Raw genomic sequence first — 24,116 nt, 5'->3', positions numbered from 1 at the left:
CCTGTGACAAAAAGCCCATAGGAGGTGCAGTGTTACCTGAGAGGAAATGTAAAATATTTGCCCGTGAATGTATGCAAAACAATCTTTAGGATAATAAATATCCATGTATTAATCGGATGTTCCGTACTTGTTGTTTTATCTTTTCATTCTTTCTTGAATTGTGTCTTTTCAATAAACATTTCAAGCAGGCGCCTGCGACAGCTTCACATAAACAATACGTCACTATGCCTAACTGTCGGAGTGAAGAGCGCCATTTTGGCTCAAACTAAGTCAGAAACATTTTATCCTCGATACGATTTTTTAAAATTGTAACAAATATATACTATGTAAAAGCCTGCAAAACACAACTCTGGTTTCCACGAGTTACCTTTTCATTATTGTATAACTTTTTTCTCGTTTATACACCGCGTAAGTAGTAAATAAAAGTGATGATAAAAATCCCCAGCTGAGCTTCGTTGGCAGCCAAGCTATCTTGACGTTTGCTATATTTAGATCTGCTGTTTGTTTTAACCGGAGCAATGGGTGGGTGTTCTGCTCCAAACTGCTCTAATTCAACGAGCATAGGAAAACAGCTGTTCAGGTTCCCCAAAGACCCTCTGCGGAAGAAGAAATGGGTGATGAACTGCAGACGGGACTTCGAGCCCACTCCTCACTCCAGACTCTGTCAGGTACATCAATGATCAACAATCATCTCTCTTCAATCAGTCTGTTTTTCGGTTATATACCAATTTGTTGTTGTTAAACTACATTGAAGTCTTTAATATGCAACACTGAGTTAATACACTTGCTGTTCTTTAACAACTCAAAAGCATAATATGCCATACATAACATTCGAGTCATCTGATCATGTTAAAGGAGCCTGTGTTTTGTATTACAGCTATGTTAGGATGGCATGTTTTGCATATATTAATATTAATGTGACAATATATTGTAATGTATGAATAGATAAGTCACATTTATTTTCCTGCATTAATACAGCATAGTAATAGTTAAGTCTCAGAGTTCCTATATGTGTGTAACATTGTATTATTCCTCACCATCATGTGACAATATCAAGAGTGCTGTTAAGCAGAGCAGCTTTTACCAGCCGTACAGATATTTAACCTCAATTATAAACCAAAATCGATGTAAGCTACCGAAGTATGTCTAAATCCCAGGGCGATAATGTATCTGAAACAAGTAGCTTTAAAAAGTGACACACTTGATCTTATAGAAATATGTGTCTGCAGAAGTTATCATGTGTTTCCAACATAGGACTTGGCAATGAAAGCAGGTGATCAGTTCAAAAGCAGATAGTTTATAAAGATAAGATACATTCTCCTCTGGGTTCACCCGATTGCCACTTCGACAATACTTTTATTCTGGAACCTCTGAACTTTTCACACACTATTCTTGTTTATTGTGTTTTGGTGTATCATTCATTAAATACAAATGTATGTGTATTCCTATCTTTTTCCCACCAGGACCATTTTGAGCCATGCCAGTTTGAGGAGATAGCGAGGTCTCCGGCGGGGGGGAGGAAGCTGAAGCCCAACGCCATCCCCAGTCTGTTCAAATGTGGAGATCCTCCTTACCCAGCACTCACTTCTCCTTACATCTTGATGTCAATGAAGCATGAACCAGGTACGTCTGCAAGGACCAGGGATGAAAATCCTTGCATATTTTTATTTATTTTAAAAATAACCGTGCAGCCAATCAATCAGAAACATATTGCAAGGCATTAGGGCTGCATGAGTTTGTAACAAATAGTGATAATATTAACTGTTGCAATATGATTGACAATATTATTCACATCATCTTTGAAACATTTTTTAAACTGATAATAGTGTGAGTCAAACATTTTTTTAAGATTAAGTCCCTAGATTATCCTTTATAGTCAATACTCTGCAGCACCACAATATTTAATTAAGATATTTTCACATATTTTGCGTTTACCAAATATTGAGCCTACTGCGATATTTCACCAGTCCATAATTTGCAATTTGATATATATCATTAGGGGTGCACCGAATGGGAAATTCTCGGCCGAAACCGATACCGAAAATAGGAAACAGTTGGCCGAAAACCGAATGCCGAAAGGCCGAAAATGATTAATAGAAATATATATATATATAATGTATACATTTTTTACCAATGTTGTTCAGCTGCCTGATTATGGAAAAAGATATGATTATGGCAAAACTTAACTTAAATAATAATCACTATTATGGGTCCATAAAACATTTATTCAGCACTTTTGAATACAGTACACTAATTCCAAGTCAAGTGCCTTTTTCTTTTCTCTGTAGGATAACTACAACAAAGTGCATTCAGAACAAAGCCAAGGTGCTTTAAAACTGCATAAACATCTAGGCCAGAAGGCCTACAACAACATAGTGTAAATAAAGACTGTAACAGCCAGGCCTTCAACAACAACAAATGCACCTATAAGTGCATGCATACAAATGTGCAAACTGGATAAATCCACATGAATGTAACTATTTACAAATGAAATTACAATTGAATTTCAAGAATCTATAAATAAGGCTGTCTGTCCTCATAAGCAAAGTAGTAAACATTGTATAAAGATACATAAAGTGAAAACTGGACACAAAATCCACAATCAATTACAAATTAAATTACAATTTCAAGAATCTGCAAATAAGGTGGTCTGTCCTCATGAGCAATGTAAACAACATTGTATCATTTAGATACCGAAAGTACAATATATTGAACACTGTGCTGCTGTCATTTCCCCCTAATGATAACCTGAGATGGTGAATTATAACTCACAATGAAAATTGTTCAGGAAAGTGGGTATAGAGAGTAGACATGTAGAACTAGATAAGCTTATGATAAGCCAGCCTTGTCTACTTATAAAGGAAAAGTGGGAGGTTCTTTTTAATGAACATTAGCTTCTCTGCTTTATCAGCCACAAGTCTGTTCCTCTTCTCATCAAGCACATGAGAGGCAGCGCTGAACAGTCTCTTGCTGTCAGTGCTTGTGATTTGATCTTACTCCGCATATTTGTCCGGGTGTTTTGATTTCAAGTGGTGGAGTAATCCCGAAGTGGTGAAAGTCTTTGCAGTTACACCCCCTCGAGAAATGTCAGCTGAACACGTTTTACAAATCGCAATCCCCGCCTCTTTCTCTGATATTTTTAAATATCTCCAAGCGCCAGACATGTTGGCTGTGAGCCAGCCGCGAGCATGGTCGCGCGCCGTGCTTGTCGCCGCGTTTTGATTACGTCATCACAACAACACGTTAGCTTACCAACGTAACCCTGTTCCCTGACATTCGGTGATATTTTTTCGGTCGAAAGCCGAAAGGGCCTTTTTAACCATTTTCGGCCGATAATTTTCGGCGGCCGAATATTCGGTGCATCCCTATATATCATATATCGTTTCTAAGTGTTGCATGAAGTGTAATGCTTGTAAGTTCAGTAACATGTCAAATGCATCAGATTCCAATAAATGCAATACTTTTTATATGTTGCTTTGTGTCTGTAGTGGAGAAAGATCTGAATTTTGGAGACCATGGCTATGCCAGACGCACCCCCCTGCCCGGCCTGGAGGGGGAGGATGCAGACGGGACTGGGGAGGACCAGCAGCCCTGCACACAGTGTCAGCTCCTGAAGAAGCAGCTGGAGCAGGAGATGCAGCACACTGCCAGGCTGCAGAAGGAGGTGGGTGGCTGCTGTGTGTCTTTCAAAATCACTCTCCTGTTTGCTTTTCCTTTGAAGAGGCAATGAACAGAGACATTTTAGACGTTTTAAAAGTGGTTAAGGCCAAAGATGGGTTCAGGTCACAGTAAAACAGGGGGAAATATGTGGTTTTGGGGCAAAATGATTGAAAGAGAAGGATTAAATGAATATATAAAGGTTAGAAAACTGTCAAAGGAACTATCAGTTCATGGGAAGACTATGGGTAGAGGAATGTGAGATTTTGGTTCGGGGTATTGCCAAATATCTGGAACAAACTCCCAGAAACCGGCAGTTCCGCTGCAACTCTGACTACTTTTAAATCCAGGCTGAAGACTTTCTTTTTGCCGCTGCTTTTTATTGAACTATTCACATCTTACACTACACCAGACGTGGGACCAAGTCATTGTTTTGAAAGTCCGAGTCAAGTCTCAAGTCTTTGCTCTCAAGTCCGAGTCAAGTCTCAAGTCTTTGCGCTCAAGTCAGAGTCAAGTCTCAAGTCTTTGCGCTCAAGTACAAGTCATGTCTCAAGTCAGGATGGGCAAGTTCAAGTCAAGTCAAAACAAGTCTTAAACAAGTCATTATGTTCTTTTCACCAAATGTAATGACATCCGTCAACAGAATAATACTTAATAATAAAACTGTTCTTTATTACTCACATTAATAATTTAATAATCAATTTTCTCTCTGCTGGTGACGTGTTTTTTTTCTATTTTAAGAGGGATCAGTAAGGTAAGGCTACCGTGACGGTTTGAGTTTAATTTATAATATCCCTAATGTTAAGGTGACCAGAATGTTTATTTCCACTATGCACACCATGTTATAAGGGACCCACAATCTATCTTTATGCAAGGGATAATGTGCTGCGAGGCGGTCTCTATGGGGAAAAGAACACCTGAATCTAGATCCCTCTGCAGGTGGTACTTTAAGTATATTTTGATGCTAATACTTTTTTACTTTTACTTGTAACATTTTGAATGCAGGACTTTTTATTGTAACCTCAAGTACAAGATCTGAACTTCTCCCACCTCTGACAATAAATCCTGGTGTGGTTACCAAACAAAAACCCAATTTCTGAAGGTTATTTTCATTTGACAAATCCTGCACTCAACTTTGCTTTCTCCAATATCATTCAAATGCAGCCAGATACTGCTTCTTTTTTCGGTTTTCGCTCATTTCTTGACTTTTTCCGACGCGCTTGCATTTAAATCCGGCTCCCCGTCGCTCTGTGTTGCTGGCCTGTCCCACTACACCTGCTGACTTTGGAGCGTCTGCCCCCCACCCTTCTTTCTCATAATGGTATGATCCTAGTGTGTCCTCGCATATGATTGGCCGCATGGCAGTGTTGTAGTCATGTCAAAAATTCACGAGTCCAAGTCAGTCTCGAGTCACCACTCTTCGAGTCGAGTCCGAGTCATCATTACCTGTGTTCGAGTCCAAGTCCGAGTCACCCAAGGAGTGTCCGAGTCGAGTCCGAGTCACAAGTCTTTGTGGATATACAGTGGGGCAAAAAAGTATTTAGTCAGCCACCAATTGTGCAAGTTCTCCCACTTAAAAAGATGAGAGAGGCCTGTAATTTTCATCCTAGGTACACTTCAACTATGAGAGACAAAATGAGGGGAAAAAAATCCAGAAAATCACATCTACACCACCTACAAACAATCTACATCACCTACAAACAAACAAGATTTCTGGCTCTCACAGACATGTAACTTCTTCTTTAAGAGCCTCCTCTGTTCTCCACTCGTTAACTGTATTAATGGAACCTGTTTGAACTCGTTATCAGTATAAAAGACACCTGTCCACAACCTCAAACAGTCACACTCCAAACTCCACTATGGCCAAGACCAAAGAGCTGTCAAAGGACACCAGAAACAAAATTGTAGACCTGCACCAGGCTGGGAAGACTGAATCTGCAATAGGTAAGCAGCTTGGTGTGAAGAAGTCAACTGTGGGAGCAATTATTAGAAAATGGAAGACATACAAGACCACTGATAATCTCCCTCGATCTGGGGCTCCACGCAAGATCTCACCCCGTGGGGTCAAAATGATCACAAGAACGGTGAGCAAAAATCCCAGAACCACACGGGGGAACCTAGTCAATGACCTGCAGAGAGCTGGGACCAAAGTAACCCCAATGCAGCGTTGTAGCCCCGTTTAAGCGTCCCTAAGCATCCTCGCTCAGGCCTCGGGCTCATGGATGTATAATAAGAACTGGATACAGCGTGGGAGGCGGGGCCTCATTCATTCCTATGAGAGTTGCTCATTGGCGCATGATGATAAAATGGCCCTACTTTTTCAGAGAGCGAAACGTAACAGATTACCCGGCATGCCTGAGAAGTACCCGTATGTGCGCTCATAGCGCATGCGCAACTTTAACCAAAATGCTCGTTCACATCAAGCATGTCAATTTGCGTACACGTAACAGCACCGCACGTTCATGACAGCATGGTAATTACTTGTTTTTATGATTACATTACATTGCATTTAGCTGACGCTTTTATCCAAAGCGACTTACAATAAGTACATTTGACCAGGAAGATACAACCTTGAAGAAAACAGAATCATATAAGTACATCAGGTTTCATAGAGCTAAAACATTTCAAGTGCTACTCAACTGGCTTTAGATCAGCCAGTCCTTTATTAGTATATAAGTGCTTTGTTAGTAATTCTATCGCTCGAAGTGGAGTCGAAAGAGATGAGTTTTCAGTCTGCGCCGGAAGATGAGTAAGCTATCTGCTGTCCTGATTTCAATGGGGAGCTCATTCCACCATTTTGGAGCCAGGATAGCAAACCCACGTGTTTTTTCATGATGGGAACTTGGGTCCCCCTCGCAGTGCGGGTGCAGCTAGCTGTTTGGTCGATGCAGAGCGGAGTGCACGTGCTGGGGTGTACGGTTTAACCATGTCCTGGATGTAGGAAGGGCCAGATCCATTCGCAGCATGGTACGCAAGTACCATTGTCTTGAAGTGGATTCTAGCAGTTACTGGAAGCCAGTGAAGGGAGCGGAGGAGCGGCGTGGTGTGGGAGAATTTTGGAAGGTTGAAGACCAGACGAGCCGCTGCATTCTGGATGAGCTGCAGAGGTCGGATGGCACATGCAGGTAGACCAGCCAGGAGGGAGTTGTAGTAGTCTAGGCGTGAGATGACGAGAGCCTGGACCAGAACCTGCGCTGATTTCTGGGTCAGGAGGGGACGTATACTCCTGATGTTGTCGTAAAGCGTGTATCTGCAGCAGCGGGTTGTAGCAGCAATGTTTGCAGTGAAGGACACTATGAGTCGGGGAAACAACAGAGTTGCCCATGTTGATTGTTAGGTTAAGAGTGGGACAATCTTTTACCGGAAGGAAAAGCAGTTCAGTCTTGTCAAGGTTGAGCTTGAGGTGATGAGCAGACATCCACCGAGAGATGTCAGCTAGATAAGCAGAGATGCGTGCGACGACCTGGGTCTCTGAGCGGGGAAAGGACAGAATTAGTTGGGTGTCGTCAGCGTAGCAGTGGTATGAAAAACCATGCGGGCTAATAGGGCTGCAACAAACAAGTAATTTGATAATCGATTAATGAAACGATTAATCGATTATTCGGATCGTTAAGGTTTTAACTGTACTACTTCTTATATCGATACTGCTTATCGATCCGGTCCTTTTAACGATAGTATTAACGGTTCTTTTGACAAGAAATAAGGTCAACTAACTAAACAAATTCTGAACAAAACTAACATTGCTTTTTATTTTTAATTAAATGCATAATATTTCACATGAAAAGAAACAATGTTTTAACAAATCATATTAAATAATGTGATGACAGAACTGTAAACAGAATAGCTGAAACTTTAACAAAATAAATAACTCAGTTACCTCCAATCATTAACCCATGTTTGTATAATTGAGTTAACTCCGTGTGTTGCTGCTAGCATACATAACACCTGACGTGGAAACGTTACTAGTGGCCGGGGCTACAGAGCTGCTAGAAAGACAGTCGAACCCGGTGCATTCCTCCGTCTGAATGTGGTGCACTTTTGCTAAATGTTTAGACAAATTGCTCGTGTGGCCGCCCTTACATGATAAACTGTTATTGCACTTTTGGTAACGAGCATTGTCCACATCGAGACGGCTAAAGTTTAACCAACCCTCGGAGCGCGTTCTCTCCGCCATCTCCTCAGTGTGTGTGTTGCATGCATGTAGCAGCTGCGTGTGTGTGTGTAAACTGCCCCGCCCCCTCGCAAGCAGGCGGGGGAGAGATCTCTCGTCTGAATTGGGAAGATCAAAAATACATTATAGACGCATTTTGTAGTCATATTGCATATTAGAAACGGAGTTGGCGACACTAAGACTGCGATATAATGTTTATGTAGCAATAATACATATGACATTTGTTTTAAATGTCTCCTGTACCGATAAAAAAGAGCAATAACGTTGGAGCTTAACGGGGTGTAGAACACATGTGATGACGTCACCAACGAATCGACGACTGAATTAGTTGCCAACTAATTTGGTAATCAATTTTAATCGATTAAGTCGATTAGTTGTTGCACCCCTACGGGCTAATGACAGATCCGAGCGAGTTTGTGTACAAGGAGAAGAGGAGGGGACCAAGAACAGAATCCTGAGGGACCCCTGTAGTTAACTGACAAGGGTCGGACTCGGACCCTCTCCAAGTTACCCTTTAGTTACCGGTCTTTGAGGTATGAGGTGAGGAGGGAAAGTGCAGAGCCTGAAACTCCAAGTTCTTGGAGAGTGCGAAGGAGGATCTGATGATTCATCGTGTCGAATGCAGCAGATAGGTCCAAAAGGATGATGACAGAGGTGAGGGAGGCTGCTTTAGCAGTGTGCAGTTCCTCAGAGACAGCAAGAAGAGCAGTTTCTGTTGAGTTACCTGCCTTGAAACCAGACTGGTGCGGATCCAGAAGGTTGTTCTGATGGAGATAACAGGAGAGTTGTTTAAAGACAGCGCGTTCAAGTGTTTTAGACAGCAACGGGAGGAGAGAGACAGCCCTGTAGTGTATAACATCAGACGGGTTGAGAGTGGGTTTCTTTAGGAGAGGGTTTTCTCTTGCCTCCTTGAGACTGTTTGGAAAGTGACCAGAAGTTAGAGAAGTGTTGATGAAATGGGTGAGAAATGGTAGAATATCAGGAGCGATAGTCTGAAGGAGGTTTGAGGGGATAGGGTAACGAGGGTAAGAACCTCACTTGGAGAGAGAGAGGGGAAAAGGAGGTTAGTGTGTGGGTGGAAGGAGGGTCTGGTGACCCAGCGGTGAGTAAAGGTGAGTCAGAAAAAGAAGAGCAAATATCATCAACCTTTTTTTTCAAAGTGGTTAACAAAGTCGCTTGACAGAAGGGAGGAGGGGGAAGGGGCTTTGGGGGGGTCCAAGAGGGTGGAGAAGATAGAAAATAGTTTTTTGGGATTGGAATAGGAAGATTGGATCTTATCTTGAAAGAAAGTGCTTTTTGCCTGAGAGATGGAAGCAGAGAAAGAGGAGAGGAGATTCTGATAGGTTAGGAGGTCGTCATGGTGTTTGGATTTCCACCATTTCCGCTCTGCTGCCCTAAGGATGGTTCTATTAGCACGCAGTGCGTCATTTAGCCAGGGAGCAGGAGGGGACTGACGAGCCTGCCGAGATTTGATATTGATATTGATTTGATATTAACGAGGCGGCAGTTACTAGCTAGCGGCTAGCTTGTAATTATGCTAATGTGCACATCAATCGTTATGTACTTATATTACGTTGTAACATGATCTAGTGATATCCAAGCAACAGAGCTTCATTTAGCATGAAATAATTACTGCAATATATATATACACACACAGTGCAATAAGCTTCTTAGTGCAATAAGAAGCTACAGGGACGTTAATCTAACGTCGGTAATATTAACTTTATTTAATACAACATTTACGGTACAAGATGTAATCATACAGCCCATGTAGTATAATATTTTACATATGATGAATTATAGCAAACATGAGCAATATATCCATTATTACAGCTCCGTGGGATGGCAGTGAGACGATATGGGTCCGTTGTTATTGTGCATCCATAGGTAAAGATAAACGCATGTAGTGCTGAACCTGCTGAACACGTAATATGAACGTGCCGAGCGGCGCGGTCCCGTGGGTTAGATGTGCGTTCATAATGCAGAGGGATATAACTCTCAGAATAACGTGATTAGCACATTTTTACAACTTGAGGAACGAATGTTTTTAATAAGGGCTATACAAGTGTTCATAATGGGTGGTTTATTTAGTTTAAAAAAAATTATCCAACGATTTACAGACCATTCTTTCCCCATGTAAGTCAATGGGAAAAAGTGTTTCCGGGCCCAGCGACCTAAAAGAAGTGTAGTACCGCCGTTTGGCCACAACGGATATTCTACTCAGAGTCCGGCGCACTTCCTGGGGGCTTGCTCGGGCTGCCTCGCTGGCCGTCCGAGGCCGTGGCGCATTTCCATTACAGTTTAGGACCTGGGGTAGCAACGCAGTGTAGGCGGGGTGGTCGGCTTTTTGGGCGGAGCAACGCTGGGTAAAACTGCAGTGGCGTCATCTTCAATGCGACACAACTCACAAAACACACACAACAATGGAGGATGTGGAAGCGATCGTTAACTTGTTTCTTGGTGTGTGGCTTGTTATCACAGCAAGAAGGAAAGTGATCACAGCAAGCAGGAAAGTGATGTTTCAAAGTAGGCTGCGTATAGCAAGACGAGATGCAGAAGAAGCTGACGAGAGAGTTTCGGAAGTCCTACAACGCTGCAGAGTCTACAACAGGACTAGACGACAACGCTACTCGGTAAGCTAACGTTCGCTAACTAGCCATGTGTTTAGGCTCACGCTCACAATACGACCAAAGTGTTTCAAGTATTTAATTAATTGTAGCTACCACTTACAATATGTATGCTTTTGTTTGTGTATTTCAGAAGTTACGTCGCCGCAGACCATGTGAAACTTGTGAAATCCATGGTGCTGACATGCTATGCTGTGCTCTGCATAACCTCTGCAAGAGTCATGGAGAGGACTATGATGATGGGTGGAATGCACCAGCAGCAGCAGAGCCTGGGGTAGCAGTGGCTCAAGGTGCAGAGGAGGAGGGCACTGACATCAGAGAGGGTTTGATGCGCTACCTGAATACCTAAATATGCATTGTATTGTATTCATTGTATTGAACATAAATAAATCTTTTTTTTTTCATATACATGTGTTTGTCAAATGTTTTAAACAAAAATGTTGTTATCTGAATTGAATATTTAGTAAATATTTGAATTTCAAGCACCAGTAAGTACTGCCCCATAATAAGAACATTTGAGGGAATATCAGATCATGAAAAGAAAATCTTTCTAATAAATTAAGCGAATATCAAAGCTAACTATAAACATAAATACTAAAGTGTAAAACACAGCAAAACTATATTCATAAATGCAAGTGTAAAATAGTGTGGACAATTGTAAACATGGATGGAGGCTAAAGTATCCACAACATAAAATAATATATTAAAATATAACGTCAATCTTTCTTCTACACATGTTAAAAGCTTGCTTGAATGGGTTATAGGTTTCTTCTTAAGGAATAAGGAATGTGTTGTTTGAGTCTAGTAGAACGAGGGTATTACAATTGAGCAATTTCTACTACATGTATTATGTATTCTTAATACCATTACAAAATAAACATGTAATAATGTTTAAGAGGAGGACCTCAAGCTAGCAAACTCAATTTCTTGCTTTAAATCTCTTAAAACTAACTTTTATTTTATAGGCTTTTTCCGAACTGATGGTGTTTGTTATTGCTTTATAAATTCCTGTATGTTTATATCTTCTCTAAATCAAGATTATGTGAATCTGATTTTTTTTCTGTTTGGTGCAATTAATTATCAACGAGAGATAAGAGAAGTCAAAGAAGTACTTTATTGATGGCAGTATACAATACAAAAAAATGTTTGTATCAAAAAGGCATGCCATTAAACAATACAAATAAAAAATGTAAAACTGTATTGCAGCCAGCATAAATATACATGGCATTTTAAAGAAAATAAATAAACAAGAAAGTACAAATGTTGCATTTAAAAATTAACTAGATAAAAAAATATATAATATGTACAATAACTATTAAGGTTATTTGAAGTATCACGGAGGAGACGGGCCACGTCGGCTGCCCAGTCCCCCTAGCACCTCGCCAAGAGTGCACAGGAAGGCTAGGTTGAAGGTCTCTGCTTGAGCAGCCTCCTCCCTTCTCAAGACGGCCTCCTCCCTTCTCAAGGCCGCATCCAACTCCCAGTCCAAGTGCCGTTCCTGCTGGGCCATGTGCTGTTCATGGTGCCGTTCCTGCTGGGCCCGATCCTCTCCTCCTCGTTTCCTCTTGCCTGGGTGACAATAAGATAATAATTAGCAATAAGGAAACACACAGGACAGGTACAGGTCACACAAGGATATAAGAATAACATATATAAACAGAACAACAGTAAGGATGAACTAAAGATGTTTACAATGATTGTGAAAGTGAATTACATTATGTCCAGCCTGTTGATAATGAATATAAATATATGTATATGATAGGATGTGACACACAACTGTACTAGCTGCATACTAGCTAAGACTTTACTTGTAACAGAGCATTTCCAAACAGTGGTATAGCTTATTTTAATGACTGACGATGGATGATCCAAGGTTTAAAAAAGAAAAACACAATTCCAGTCGTTTTGCCATTTCTATTTCTTACCTAGAACCACACGCTGCGGGGTCGTGATGGCACTCGGCGTTGGTGGTTGAGTTGATGTCCGTTCTGGATTCGATGACGATGTTGTGGACGAAACACTGCCATCACCCGTTGTTCGGGAATGTTCCTCCTCACTAGTCCCAATGTAATCATTAGACCCTCCAGAAAAACACGGGCTAAAATCCTTGATTATGCGATTAAACATGCAGGGTTTTTATGTGATTTTATGCGGTGAAATTGCGGGAAGTTGCGAAATATGCAGAAAGTTGTGAAAAGAATATATATATTTTTTTAAATATTGGGCTGTCTTATTTATTCTCTCTCACACACAACCTGCCACTAACGTTAAACCCCTTTCCTATTCAATTAAACAATTAAACACATTCAATGTTTATTTATTGTAAAAGCAATTGGGCAATTTTAATCACATTCTCTCTCACACACACACTCACACACACACACACACACACACACACACACACACACACACACACACACACACACACACACACACACACACACACACACACACACACACACACACACAGACACACTTCTCCCCCTCATTCTGTTTTCATTTACTCGTTCCTTATCTGACCAGCTTCAATCTTGTAGGCTACTCACTTCGTTTCTTGTAGCCTTCAAAAGGGTTTTGGAGGTTGATGCCTCGGTGAATCGCGTTTTTCTGGAGGGTTGAAATCATCTAGAACAGCAACATGACTTGTTAATTCCACAAACTACTGCAGCACAATACTAAATAGCAACAACAACTATAGAAAAGAAAAACTGAACGTAAACAATGGCACATATGGTGTTAGCAAACAATAGCTCTAGCTAAGGCTATCTGCCTAGGCTATCTGCCTTAGCTAGCTATGTAGCTCTTTGGGGCTCCATAAAAGCATGGGTTGTCGAACATTAATGTAAGGATAAAATAGACTTCTTTGTTAGAATTGAGCGTACCTTGCAGGGACTCCAGTAAAGCCGTTGCAGAGTCCAGGCCTCCCTCCCTCCCAACGTTGGCCGGTCTATGGCCTTAAATCTGGTATAACAAGTCAAACCACTTCCAGTGTTTCCTACCCGCACCACTCGTGTTGTCGTTTTCCTTTACTTGGTGATATTCACTCTTCATCTTTTTCAGCTTTTCCCTACACTGCAGGAAAGTCCTCGAAAATCCGCGTTCGGACATCTGTGCAGAGACATCCTGGAACACTTTCACATTTCGAGTTGTTCCGTCGAGCTCCCGCTGGATTTTATCATCCCCAATGAGATGTAGGAACGTCGTCACCTCCTCGGTCGACTACGGTGTGCTTTTCTTCGACGTTGCCATTTTTGTATCTCCTCCGTTTACAAAAATGCTGTGTATAACAATGCTGCAAGCTTGCTTCTAAATATATATGCGACGCTAGGGATGATCTCGCGCGCGATCTTGTGACGATTCTCTCTGACCAATCAGCAGTCGAGAGTGTTGACGTCTCTAGTTCAGCCCTGGCCCTGGCCTTGGCCTGATAGAACCACGATTTTATGGGGCCAGAAAAAGAGGGAAAAAGTAGCCGCTAACCGGTGCTGCGCTATATGGAAAGGCCACCAAAAACTGGCCTGGCCGCTTGAGGACGCTTAAACGGAGCTACCCGCTGCAGTGGAAATGCGCCAAAAGGCTACCATCAGTAACACACTACGCCGCCAGGGACTCAAATCCTGCAGTGCCAGACGTGTCCCCCTGCTTAAGCCAGTACATGTCCAGGCCCGTCTGAAGTTTGCTAGAGAGCATTTAGATGATCCAGAAGAGGATTGGGAGAATGTCATATGGTCAGATGAAACCAAAATAGAACTTTTTGGTATAAACTCAACTAGATGTGTTTGGAGGAGAAATAATGCTGAGTTGCATCCAAAGAACACCATACCTACTGTGAAACATGGGGGTGGAAACATCATGCTTTGGGGCTGTTTTTCTGCAAAGGGACCAGGACGACTGATCCGTGTAAAGGAAAGAATGAATGGGGCCATGTATCGTGAGATTTTGAGTGACAACCTCCTTCCATCTGCAAGGGAATTGAAGATGAAACGTGGCTCGGTCTTTCAGCATGACAATGATCCCAAACACACCGCCCGGGCAACGAAGGAGTGGCTTCGTAAGAAGCATTTCAAGGTCCTGGAGTGGCCTAGCCAGTCTCCAGATCTCAACCCCATAGAAAATCTTTGGAGGGAGTTGAAAGTCGGTGTTGCCCAGCGACAGCCCCAAAACATCACTGCTCTAGAGGAGATCTGCATGGAGGAATGGGCCAAAATACCAGCAACAGTGTGTGAAAACCTTGTGAAGACTTACAGAAAACGTTTGACCTCTGTCATTGCCAACAAAGGGTATATAACAAAGTATTGAAATTAACTTTTGTTATTGACCAAATACTTATTTTCCACCATAATTTGCAAATAAAGTCTTTAAAAATCAGACAATGTGATTTTCTGGATTTGTTCTTCTCATTTTGTCTCTCATAGTTGAGGTATACCTAGGATGATAATTACAGGCCTCTCTCATCTTTTTAAGTGGGAGAACTTGCACAATTGGTGGCTGACTAAATACTTTTTTGCCCCACTGTATGTTTTGAAATGTAGCTGCTCCTCTACATTGCTTTTATCCTGTAATGTTATACTAATCTGTTTATTGAACTGCTGTGAAGCGAGTTTGGCTACAATTCTTGTAATAGGTGCTATACAAATATAAAGCTTATTACTAATATTAATATTATTATTATTATTATATATAAATAAACTATATTTAAAGTGATTATATTTGTATGCCAATATTTTCCTATGGTAAAGTTTTCGTTTTGCACTTTTATTTTGATAGTAATAAGATCGGGACTCTTATTTTGAAGGAACTTTTACCGGTTAAATCGGTTTACTGATAAAGATTGAGCCCCAGAAAGCACATGGCTACTTAGCATGCAAAATGACTCATTCTGCATGTTAAGTAGCCATGTGCTTTCGTGTTATTGGCTGAATCTTTATTTATTGATTAGGTTACTCTGATGATAGTGTTCAAGACAGCCTATATGTCTGAACTCCTTCCTTAGAGTAATGTGTTACGGAGCCTTCTCTTCAATATTGTTTCCACATAACGAGCATTTTGCGCTGCTCTTTTCCAATGTGGAAGCACAATGTGTGAAAGCACAGAGCACGATGCGGGGTGTGTCTTTAGACATTTTTAGACTGGAATAGCGGGGCCCAGTAGGTGAACTCGCCTCGCAGGTGCACACGCCAGGATAGAGGACATCAGACTTCAGAGAAAATTAGCCCGAGTCCAAGTCGGAGCGTCAATGTACAACTCGAGTCCGAGTCATCGTGGGGGGGGAAATTCACGAGTTCGAGTCCAAGTCATGGTGCGCGAGAATTCACGAGCCGTGTCAATCAGTGCGCGAGTCCGAGTTGAGTCACGAGTCACGAAAATCGGCACTCAAGTACTCCATCTCTGCCGCATGGTGGCCCAGCTAAATAAAGACCCGCCCCTGCCTGCAAGAAATCTCACCAAGAGTAGAAGCGGCTGAAGATTCTGCTCTCCCCAACGGGTGTCTGCTCTTCTAGCGGCATCTCGCGATCAGCGTGTTGCGACCTCTGAATTAAATTATCAAGTTACCTCAAGTCAGAAGGCTCAAGTCCAAGTCAAGTCCCGAGTCATTGGTGTTCAAGTCCAAGTCGAGTCGCAAGTGTTTTGTGATTTTGTCAAGTCGAGTCCAAGTCATGTGACTCGAGTCCACACCTCTGCACTGCACTGTAACATTTATTCATGTGCCTGTGTTATTCATGTTTTATTATCTTTGTTTTTTAATGTTTCTAATGTGTTTTATGCTCTTAATGTCTTTCATTTTTGTAAAGCACTTTGAATTGCCTTGTGTTGACAAGTGCTTTATTATAAATAAACTTGCTTTGCCTAGACATACACTGAACAAAAATATAAATGCAACACTTTTGTTTTTGCTCCCATTTTTCATGAGATGAACTCAAAGATCTAAAACATTTTCTATATACACAAAATAACCATTTCTCTCAAATATTGTTCACACATCGGAAAAAATCTGTGATAGTGAGCACTTCTCCTTTGCCGAGATAATCCATCCCACCTCACAGGTGTGGCATATCAAGATGCTGATTAGACAGCATGATTATTGCACAGGTGTGCCTTAGGCTTGCCACAATAAAAGGCCACTCTGAAACGTGCAGTTTTGCTTTATTGAGGGGGTCTGGGGGGGTCCGAAAACCAGTCAGGTTTAACCCTAACCCTAACATGTCACCCATTGAGCATGTTTGGGATGCTCTGGATCGGCGTATACGACAGCGTGTTCCAATTCCTGCCAATATCCAGCAACTTTGCACAGCCATTGAAGAGAAGTGGACCAACATTCCACAGGCCACAATCAACAACCTGATCAACTCTATGCGAAGGAGATGTGTTGCACTGCGTGAGGCAAATGGTGGTCACACCAGATACTGACTGGTTTTCGGACCCCCCTAGACCCCCCCAATAAAGCAAAACTGCACGTTTCAGAGTGGCCTTTTATTGTGGCCAGCCTAAGGCACACCTGTGCAATAATCATGCTGTCTAATCAGCATCTTGATATGCCGCACCTGTGAGGTGGGATGGTTTATCTCGGCAAAGGAGAAGTGCTCACTATCACAGATTTTTTCAGATTTGTAAACAATATTTGAGAGAAATGGTTATTTTGTGTAAATAGAAAATGTTTTAGATCTTTGAGTTCATCTCATGAAAAATGGGGGCAAAAACAAAAGTGTTGCATTTATATTTTTGTTCAGTGTATTTAAAGAGTTGATATGGCCAGACCTTTTTCTTTCGTCCTACTGTTCTATTGCCTAATAAACATCCCTAATGAACCGCTTTCCTCTCTGTCAGGCGGAGGAGATGAAGAAGCGCCTTTATCGCCTCGACCGAATCGAGAATGGTCTCCAGAACTTCCTGTACGAGGACCAGATCCGCGCCCTGTCCCTCTCCAAGCGCTCCCGCCGTGCCGTCTGGGCTCCAGAGACTATCATGAAGGCTCGGAAGATCCGCTGCGCTGTCGGCACTAAAGGCTACGAGTACCTGAGGGAGGTGGGGTACCCTCTGCCCTCCTACAGAACTCTGTGTAACCGCCTGGAGACTAAAATCCTGGTGACCACGGACATGAGCTGCGAGGAGCTGGCCGAGCTGGGCCTGGGGCTCATGGCCGCCTGCGATAGCCCCACGGAGGGGGGCGGGGACAATGACGAGGAGGAACTCATAGGGGGTCTTTCATGAGGGGGCAGTTTGCATGACTGTAAACAAGCGAAGAAGCTGCTGTTTCTGTAGATGTGACTTCAAGTTGGGAACATTGTGCTTCATTCATGAAAGACTGAAGCATCAGTTGAATGTTGCTTGGCTTCAGTGACTGTGATCTGCACCACTAAAAGTCTGTTGGGGACTAAGAATAGGCATGGGATGATATTAGAGCTGCAACGATTTTCAGCCTCTTTAAACTGACTTTCTGATTTTCTCTGCTTCATAATATTCAAGTGAACATGCCCGGCTTTGAGCCTTCCAAACTAGAGATGTAAAGACCCTTGAATCTGAAAAGGTTGCAGGTGACCAAACCATGAATTGAGCAACATAAATGGGGGATTTATTGCTAATATAATAATTTTTAGTTGCAGCCTAGATGATATGAAATTCTCTTGTCAATTATCCTTGCCCAAAAACTAATCCCAAAATGAATTACAGATCTACTAAAAGATATTGGAATCAGTTTATATCATCAATTATTTATCAAATATCTTGAAAGCATCACACATTGGACAAACACGTCAATTTGACCCCATTCAATGTTTAACGTATCGAAAAAATGGTTCACATTATTTTGTTTGCTTAGTATTTCATGACGTTTCCTAATTTAGTGAGGACTAAGGGGTAAACATAAAATAAACATGAAGATATTTTTTTAAATGTCCTGTATGCACTTTGTACGCATCGGTGTTCCTTGGGGTCAATTTGACCCCAGGCTGTTTTAGTAGTGTAAAACATGTAAAAATGTCAACATTTTACACATATTTGTGTTGATTGTGTAGGATGATATTGAGGTGACTATTACATGCAAATGTATCATTGTAAAAACAAAACTACCCTTTGCTTTAGTTATTGGTCCTTTAACAACATCAAAAAGATCTTACTTTAACATGTTATTTCAGTCAGTGAGATTTTATATATTTTTCGATATTCACATAATAGGAGTTCTGGATGTGTAAAGGGGTCTGTGAGGGGGAAGGTTGGGGGAATGTTTTTATTTAAATGGTTATTTAGGTAGTCAACTAAGACACCTAAAGCACCAGAGACATACATGTTGGTTAAAATGTGGAATATGATCATTGTCTTGAGTTTTAAACTACTGGGGTCAAATTGACCCCAGCGGATAAAGGGTGTAAAGTAAATCTGAGGATAAAAGGAAGGTTAAGTAAACAACAACAATTCTTAAGAAATGTATCACAAGCTCCACCTGAATTGATGCATGTTTTGAAAAGTAGCACAAGCCTGTTTCCTTACATGATAAGTATGTATTTTCATAATCATAATCAGGCTCCAATATTAACTTCTCTACCACAACAAGCAAGACAGCTTCTTCCTGTCACTGAATATTTCCAGATATATCACTCTCAACCTACCTATCCATCTATCTATCTATCTACCTCTCTATCTATCTATCTATCTATCTATCTATCTGCCATAAAATGCTATATAAGCCCTGCCCTACTAAGAAGTAATTTGCACAGAGCCTGATGAACTTTGCTTGGTTAATGTGCTTCATCACGGTGTTCACATGCCCAATAAAAGCCTGGTATTATTCAGGATACTCAAATGTTCTGAGACCGTAGGAACTATACTCTGGATTACAGAGTAATGCCTAAGGCATGTACATATCTCGCACTATAAACTGCTTCCTGTACATTATGCAAGCTTTACTTTCCCATTGTATGTATCATTTGATGGCCTGTGCATAAGCCGAAAAACACAACTGGGATAACATTGAGTGTCAATGAAGATAATCATAATCAGAGGGGTTTGTTTTCACACTAAGAATACAAATGCTGTCTGCAAAATAAGGGTTAATATCATGTAACCTATTCTGTAAACCATGGCTGTTTTTCCATTCTTTAATATAGAGCCTGAGAGGTACGTATCTTCAACAAGGAACATCATGTAAACCCTAGTAGTGCGATTCAATAGCTTGTACTTTTCTGACTTGAAGTGTTTGTGAGGACTTGGAGTGCAGTTGTAGTTACCAAAAAACAATTCACATACCCAAAACAACACTGGCGGTATGAGAAAATAAAGAGCTTGTAAAGAATGAAGTGCATTTTTCATTGTTTGTGAGAGAGACATTGTGCATATACAGTGTTTCCCCTAGGATGGAGTCCTAGCAGCGGTGCTAAGGCACGTGGGCCCAGTATAATGTGAGCGCGGACCGCGTGGAATCTTTTAGTGCGTGCGAAGTGCGCCCCGCCAATTTGTTTCTATGTGTCTGCCAGCAAAACAAAAGGCTCTTGAGGCCTAGTACCAGGGCCGGTTGTAGCCAATTTGCTGCCCTAGGCGAGATTTTATATATAAAGAATAAATGAAAAATCTCTACAAAAGACAAAAATACACTACAAAAACAGAAACTTATTGTCATAGGTAATATACGTCAAAATGGCTTCAAATGTATTCAGTATTGTATGAACATGTTTTAATTTGGGGGTGGACGTCACATCCTCTAGGGCAGGGGTGCCCACACTTTTTTGGCTGGTGAGCTACTTTTGAAATGACCAGCTAACCGAGGTCTACCAACCAAAAATAAAATCCCAAATTGCAAGGGTTGCTGAATAACACGTTTTATTTTTACATGGGATAACTACAATAGGGCTGCAACAAACGACTAATTTGATTATCGATTAATCTATAGAATAATGAAACGATTAATCGAATATTCGGACTACTACTGTGTGCCTTGCACAATTTCTCAAACGCTCTTATTTAGCCGTCAACTTTTAGATTTAGTTTGAGGTTGTTTTAGGCATGTGGAAACTAACAATGAAGACAATAAAGATGAATACTTGATTCAAAAATACATATATTATTAAATTAACTTAACAAATTGTGAACAAAATTAACATTGCTTTTTATTTGAATTAAATAAATAATATTTCACATCAAAAGAAACAACAATGTTTTAACAAATCTTATTAAATAATCTGATGACAGAACTGGAAACAGAATAGCTGAAACTTTAACAAAATAAATAACTCAGTTACCTCTAATCATTAACCCATGTTTGTATAATGTAGTTAACCCCGTGTGTTGCTGCTAGCATACATAACACCTGACGTGGAAACGTTACTCGTGGATGGGGCTACAGAGCTACTAGAAAGACAGTCGAACCCGGTGCATTCCTCCGTCTGAATGTGGTGCACTTTTGCTAAATGTTTAGACAAATTGCTCGTGTTACCGCCCTTACATGCTAAACACTTTTGGTGACGAGCATTGTCCACCTCAAGACGGGTAACATGTAACCACACCTTGGAGCGCTTCTCTCCACCATCTCCTCCGTGTGTTGCTGCATGTAGCAGATGCGTGTGTGTAAACTGCCCCGCCCCCTTGCAAACAGACGGGGGAGAGAGAGATCTCTTCTGGATTGGAAAGATAGAAAATACACCGACCATAGACGCATTTGTTTGTCTTTTTGCATGTTAGAAACGAGTTGGCGACACTAAGACTAAGAGATAATGTTTGTGTAGCAATAATACATGACCTTTCTCAACTCGCTACTCGGAGGGAAGTCGCTGTCATATGCCTTGTACACTCCGATAATGCCTCTCCACGTTACCTTTCTTTGGCAGAGCGACGCTTGCTTTACAAATAAGGCAAATAACCTTTGAATGTGACATCACAAAAAAAGATTCTCCCTCCCATTCTGTGTGGAAGTGGTATGTCTTTAGCTTTTTGCTCGTTCCCGCACTCATTTTGTTGTTTGTCTCTCCCGGCACTTGACTGATTTTGTATCGCTTTGCATTCTGGGTTAACAGACTGGAAAGCAATAGGTCGCTTTTTCTGTCAATCAAGTCAACTCCTGAATTAAGTGGCAGGGAGGCCAAGGGAGGAGGGATCAAAACCTGTTTTGTCTATTTTAACGGAGCTGGATTTTTTTAAATTTATGAATGACTCGCGATCTACCAGCATTGCCCCCGCGGTCGACCGGTCGACCGCGGTCGACGTACTGGGCACCTCTGCTCTAGGGGGTCCCGGGGGTATGCCCCCCCGGGAAGATTTTTTTTTTACATTTTAAAGTAAAATGCTTCAGTCTGGTGCATTTTGAGCATACAATTACTAGAGACCTGATCTAGGGGGTACAACTCTAAAACACCCATATGAAAAAGATTGGTTTACATTTTAATAATCAAATAAGCATATGTAAACATAACCAATAACCTACCATAGCCAATAACAAATAAATGTAACTTATTTTATTTTTGTTGTTCATTTATATCTTATTTTACCAGTTAACATTTATTCATATTTTTGTATCTCTCGAACTTTAAACGATATTTTTGGATTACTGTCCTATAGTCAACCCAGTATCACGGCAAGACGTGAACATGTAACGATTTACCATGCTGGGAGACGTGAATATGTCACGGTTTTGTCCCTTCAAAACGTGACAGTTACACGGTATAGAAAACCGCAGTGACGCGTCGTAAAACCTGGAAGTAAACTTCTTCCGGTTCCTTCGCGAAAAACCAATGCAAATTCTCCATAGGATTTTGGAAAATAGCTCGAAAAAGGTCTGTGGTTGACACACATTTAAGAGAGGGATCACGTTTTGTTCAGCCGGATAATCTCCACATGTCAACCCTACTTTTATAATTTCTGAATCATAAATCTAGTCGCCAAAAGCGAAATACTAACGTTATGCTATAAACGAACTACAAGCCAGTACAGCAGCAGGGTCGCACGACTTCAACGTCACGCCAACTTAAGATCGTTTCAACTGACTTGCACTGAAACTGCACTTTGAACACTTTAAATTAAATATATTAACATTTTAAACTGTATACCCCGGTTATCTCGGCCCTTTTTGTTTTGTTTAATGTATACCACGTTTATCTAGGCCCTTTTTGTTTTGTTTTATGTATACATGTCACACTGTGGGAAACGATATTTCGATATTTCTGGATGTATAACACATGTAGAATTTTTGACAATAAAGCTGAATTTGACTTTCGCGTGCTTGCATATTTTAACAAAGCTTTTCATTTTAGCCACACTGAATTTAACTAGAAGTCATGGCTGTGTCAATTACCAGTCTGATATCGTTTTACAAAGATGACAAGAAGAGTGTAGACAGAGGAGAGAACCACTACAAGTCAGGACACGTAACAGTGCAGCCTAGATGAAGGTGTGCTTACCGGTGTTGTCAGGGCAAGCATGAGGGACAAGGTTTATAGGTGAGTAGTGATAGCAAGAGTACCGTTAACTTAGAGTTAATTTATTCACATTAATTCCCATCAACAAATCAATTGTATGTGTCACATGAAATCTTTATTAGGCAAGGCAAGTTTATTTATATAGTACTTTTCAACACAAGGCAATTCAAAGTGCTTTACAAAAAATGAAAGACATTAAGAAAATGGCATTTAAAATCAGTCATTAAAAAGAAAAGCTAATAAAATAAACATTAAAAGAAAAGATACATGGATAAAAGTTACAGTGCAGTCTAAGATATGAATAGTTCAATTAAAAGCAGCGACAAAAAGAAAAGTCTTCAGCCTGGATTTAAAAGTAGTAAGAGTTGCAGCGGACCTGCAGGTTTCTGGGAGTTTGTTCCAGATATTTGGAGCATAATAACTGAACGCTGCTTTACCATGTTTAGTTCTGACTCTGGAGACAGAATGCTGACCAGTCCCTGAAGACCTGAGAGATCTGGATGGTTCATCATTTAGCAGGAGGTCAGAAATGCATTTTGGTCCTAAACCATTCAGTGCTTTATAAACAGCAGCAGTATTTTGAAATCTATTCTTTGACACACAGGAAGCCAGTGTAAAGACTTCAGAACTGGAGCGATGTGATCCACTTTCTTAGTGTTGGTAAGGACTCGAGCAGCGGTGTTCTGAATCAGCTGCAGCTTTCTAATAGATTTTTTAGTGAGACCTGTGAAGACACCATTGCAGTATTCCAGTCTACTGAAGATAAAAGCATGGACATATTTTTCCAAATCCTGCTGTGACATTAGTCTTTTAATCCTAGATATGTTCTTTAGGTGATAGTAAGCTGATTTAGTAACTGTTTTAATGTGACTGTTGAAACCAATAACTAATTTAACCCGCTGACAAGAGAGCCCACCTCCGAAGATCGTGACTGGCTGAGGGACAGACTCGGGGGCAGGTTTTCAGGAATTTCTTGGCTTCTCTCCCCCGAGCCAGAAGAAGAACACTACAGCTTGGAAACACTTACTGTTCCTGAAATTATCAAATCTGTTGGGCATCAGGGACCTGAGGAAATTGTGGCAAGCATGGCATTGTCTGAAGAGCAACAGAGGGCAATTCAGGTGGCTACCACTGGTCAGCGAACCAACCCAAACTGGCATTTGTTCAGGAAAGGAAGGTTGACTGCCAGCAACTTTGGAGCTGTCCTGAGGTCAAAGCGTGTGACTGCATCCTTTATTGCCAGGGTGCTAGGGCAACAACAGG

The 24,116-nt window shown here is 41.2% G+C and overlaps 1 protein-coding gene across 2 annotated transcripts; it reads left to right on the top strand.

Moving 5' to 3' along the window:
* The first annotated feature begins 249 nt into the window (after positions 1 to 249).
* Positions 250 to 19,741, top strand: LOC307018766 (uncharacterized protein). Of its 2 annotated transcripts, XM_079649175.1 has the most exons (5): positions 257 to 408; positions 565 to 668; positions 1,464 to 1,623; positions 3,489 to 3,664; positions 17,281 to 19,741. In XM_079649175.1, exons 2-5 carry the CDS (start codon positions 618 to 620, stop codon positions 17,662 to 17,664), a joined length of 771 nt encoding a protein of 256 aa, XP_079505301.1. In that variant the 5' UTR covers positions 257 to 408; positions 565 to 617; the 3' UTR covers positions 17,665 to 19,741. The 2 variants fall into 2 exon arrangements, with proteins under 2 accessions (XP_079505300.1, XP_079505301.1); XM_079649174.1 differs by having other exon boundaries at positions 250 to 668.
* Positions 19,742 to 24,116: the final 4,375 nt, after the last annotated feature.

Source organism: Notothenia rossii (assembly GCF_949606895.1).
Source record: "Notothenia rossii genome assembly, chromosome: 9".
Lineage (NCBI taxonomy): Eukaryota > Metazoa > Chordata > Actinopteri > Perciformes > Nototheniidae > Notothenia > Notothenia rossii.
This window is presented reverse-complemented; position numbering and strand designations above follow the sequence as displayed.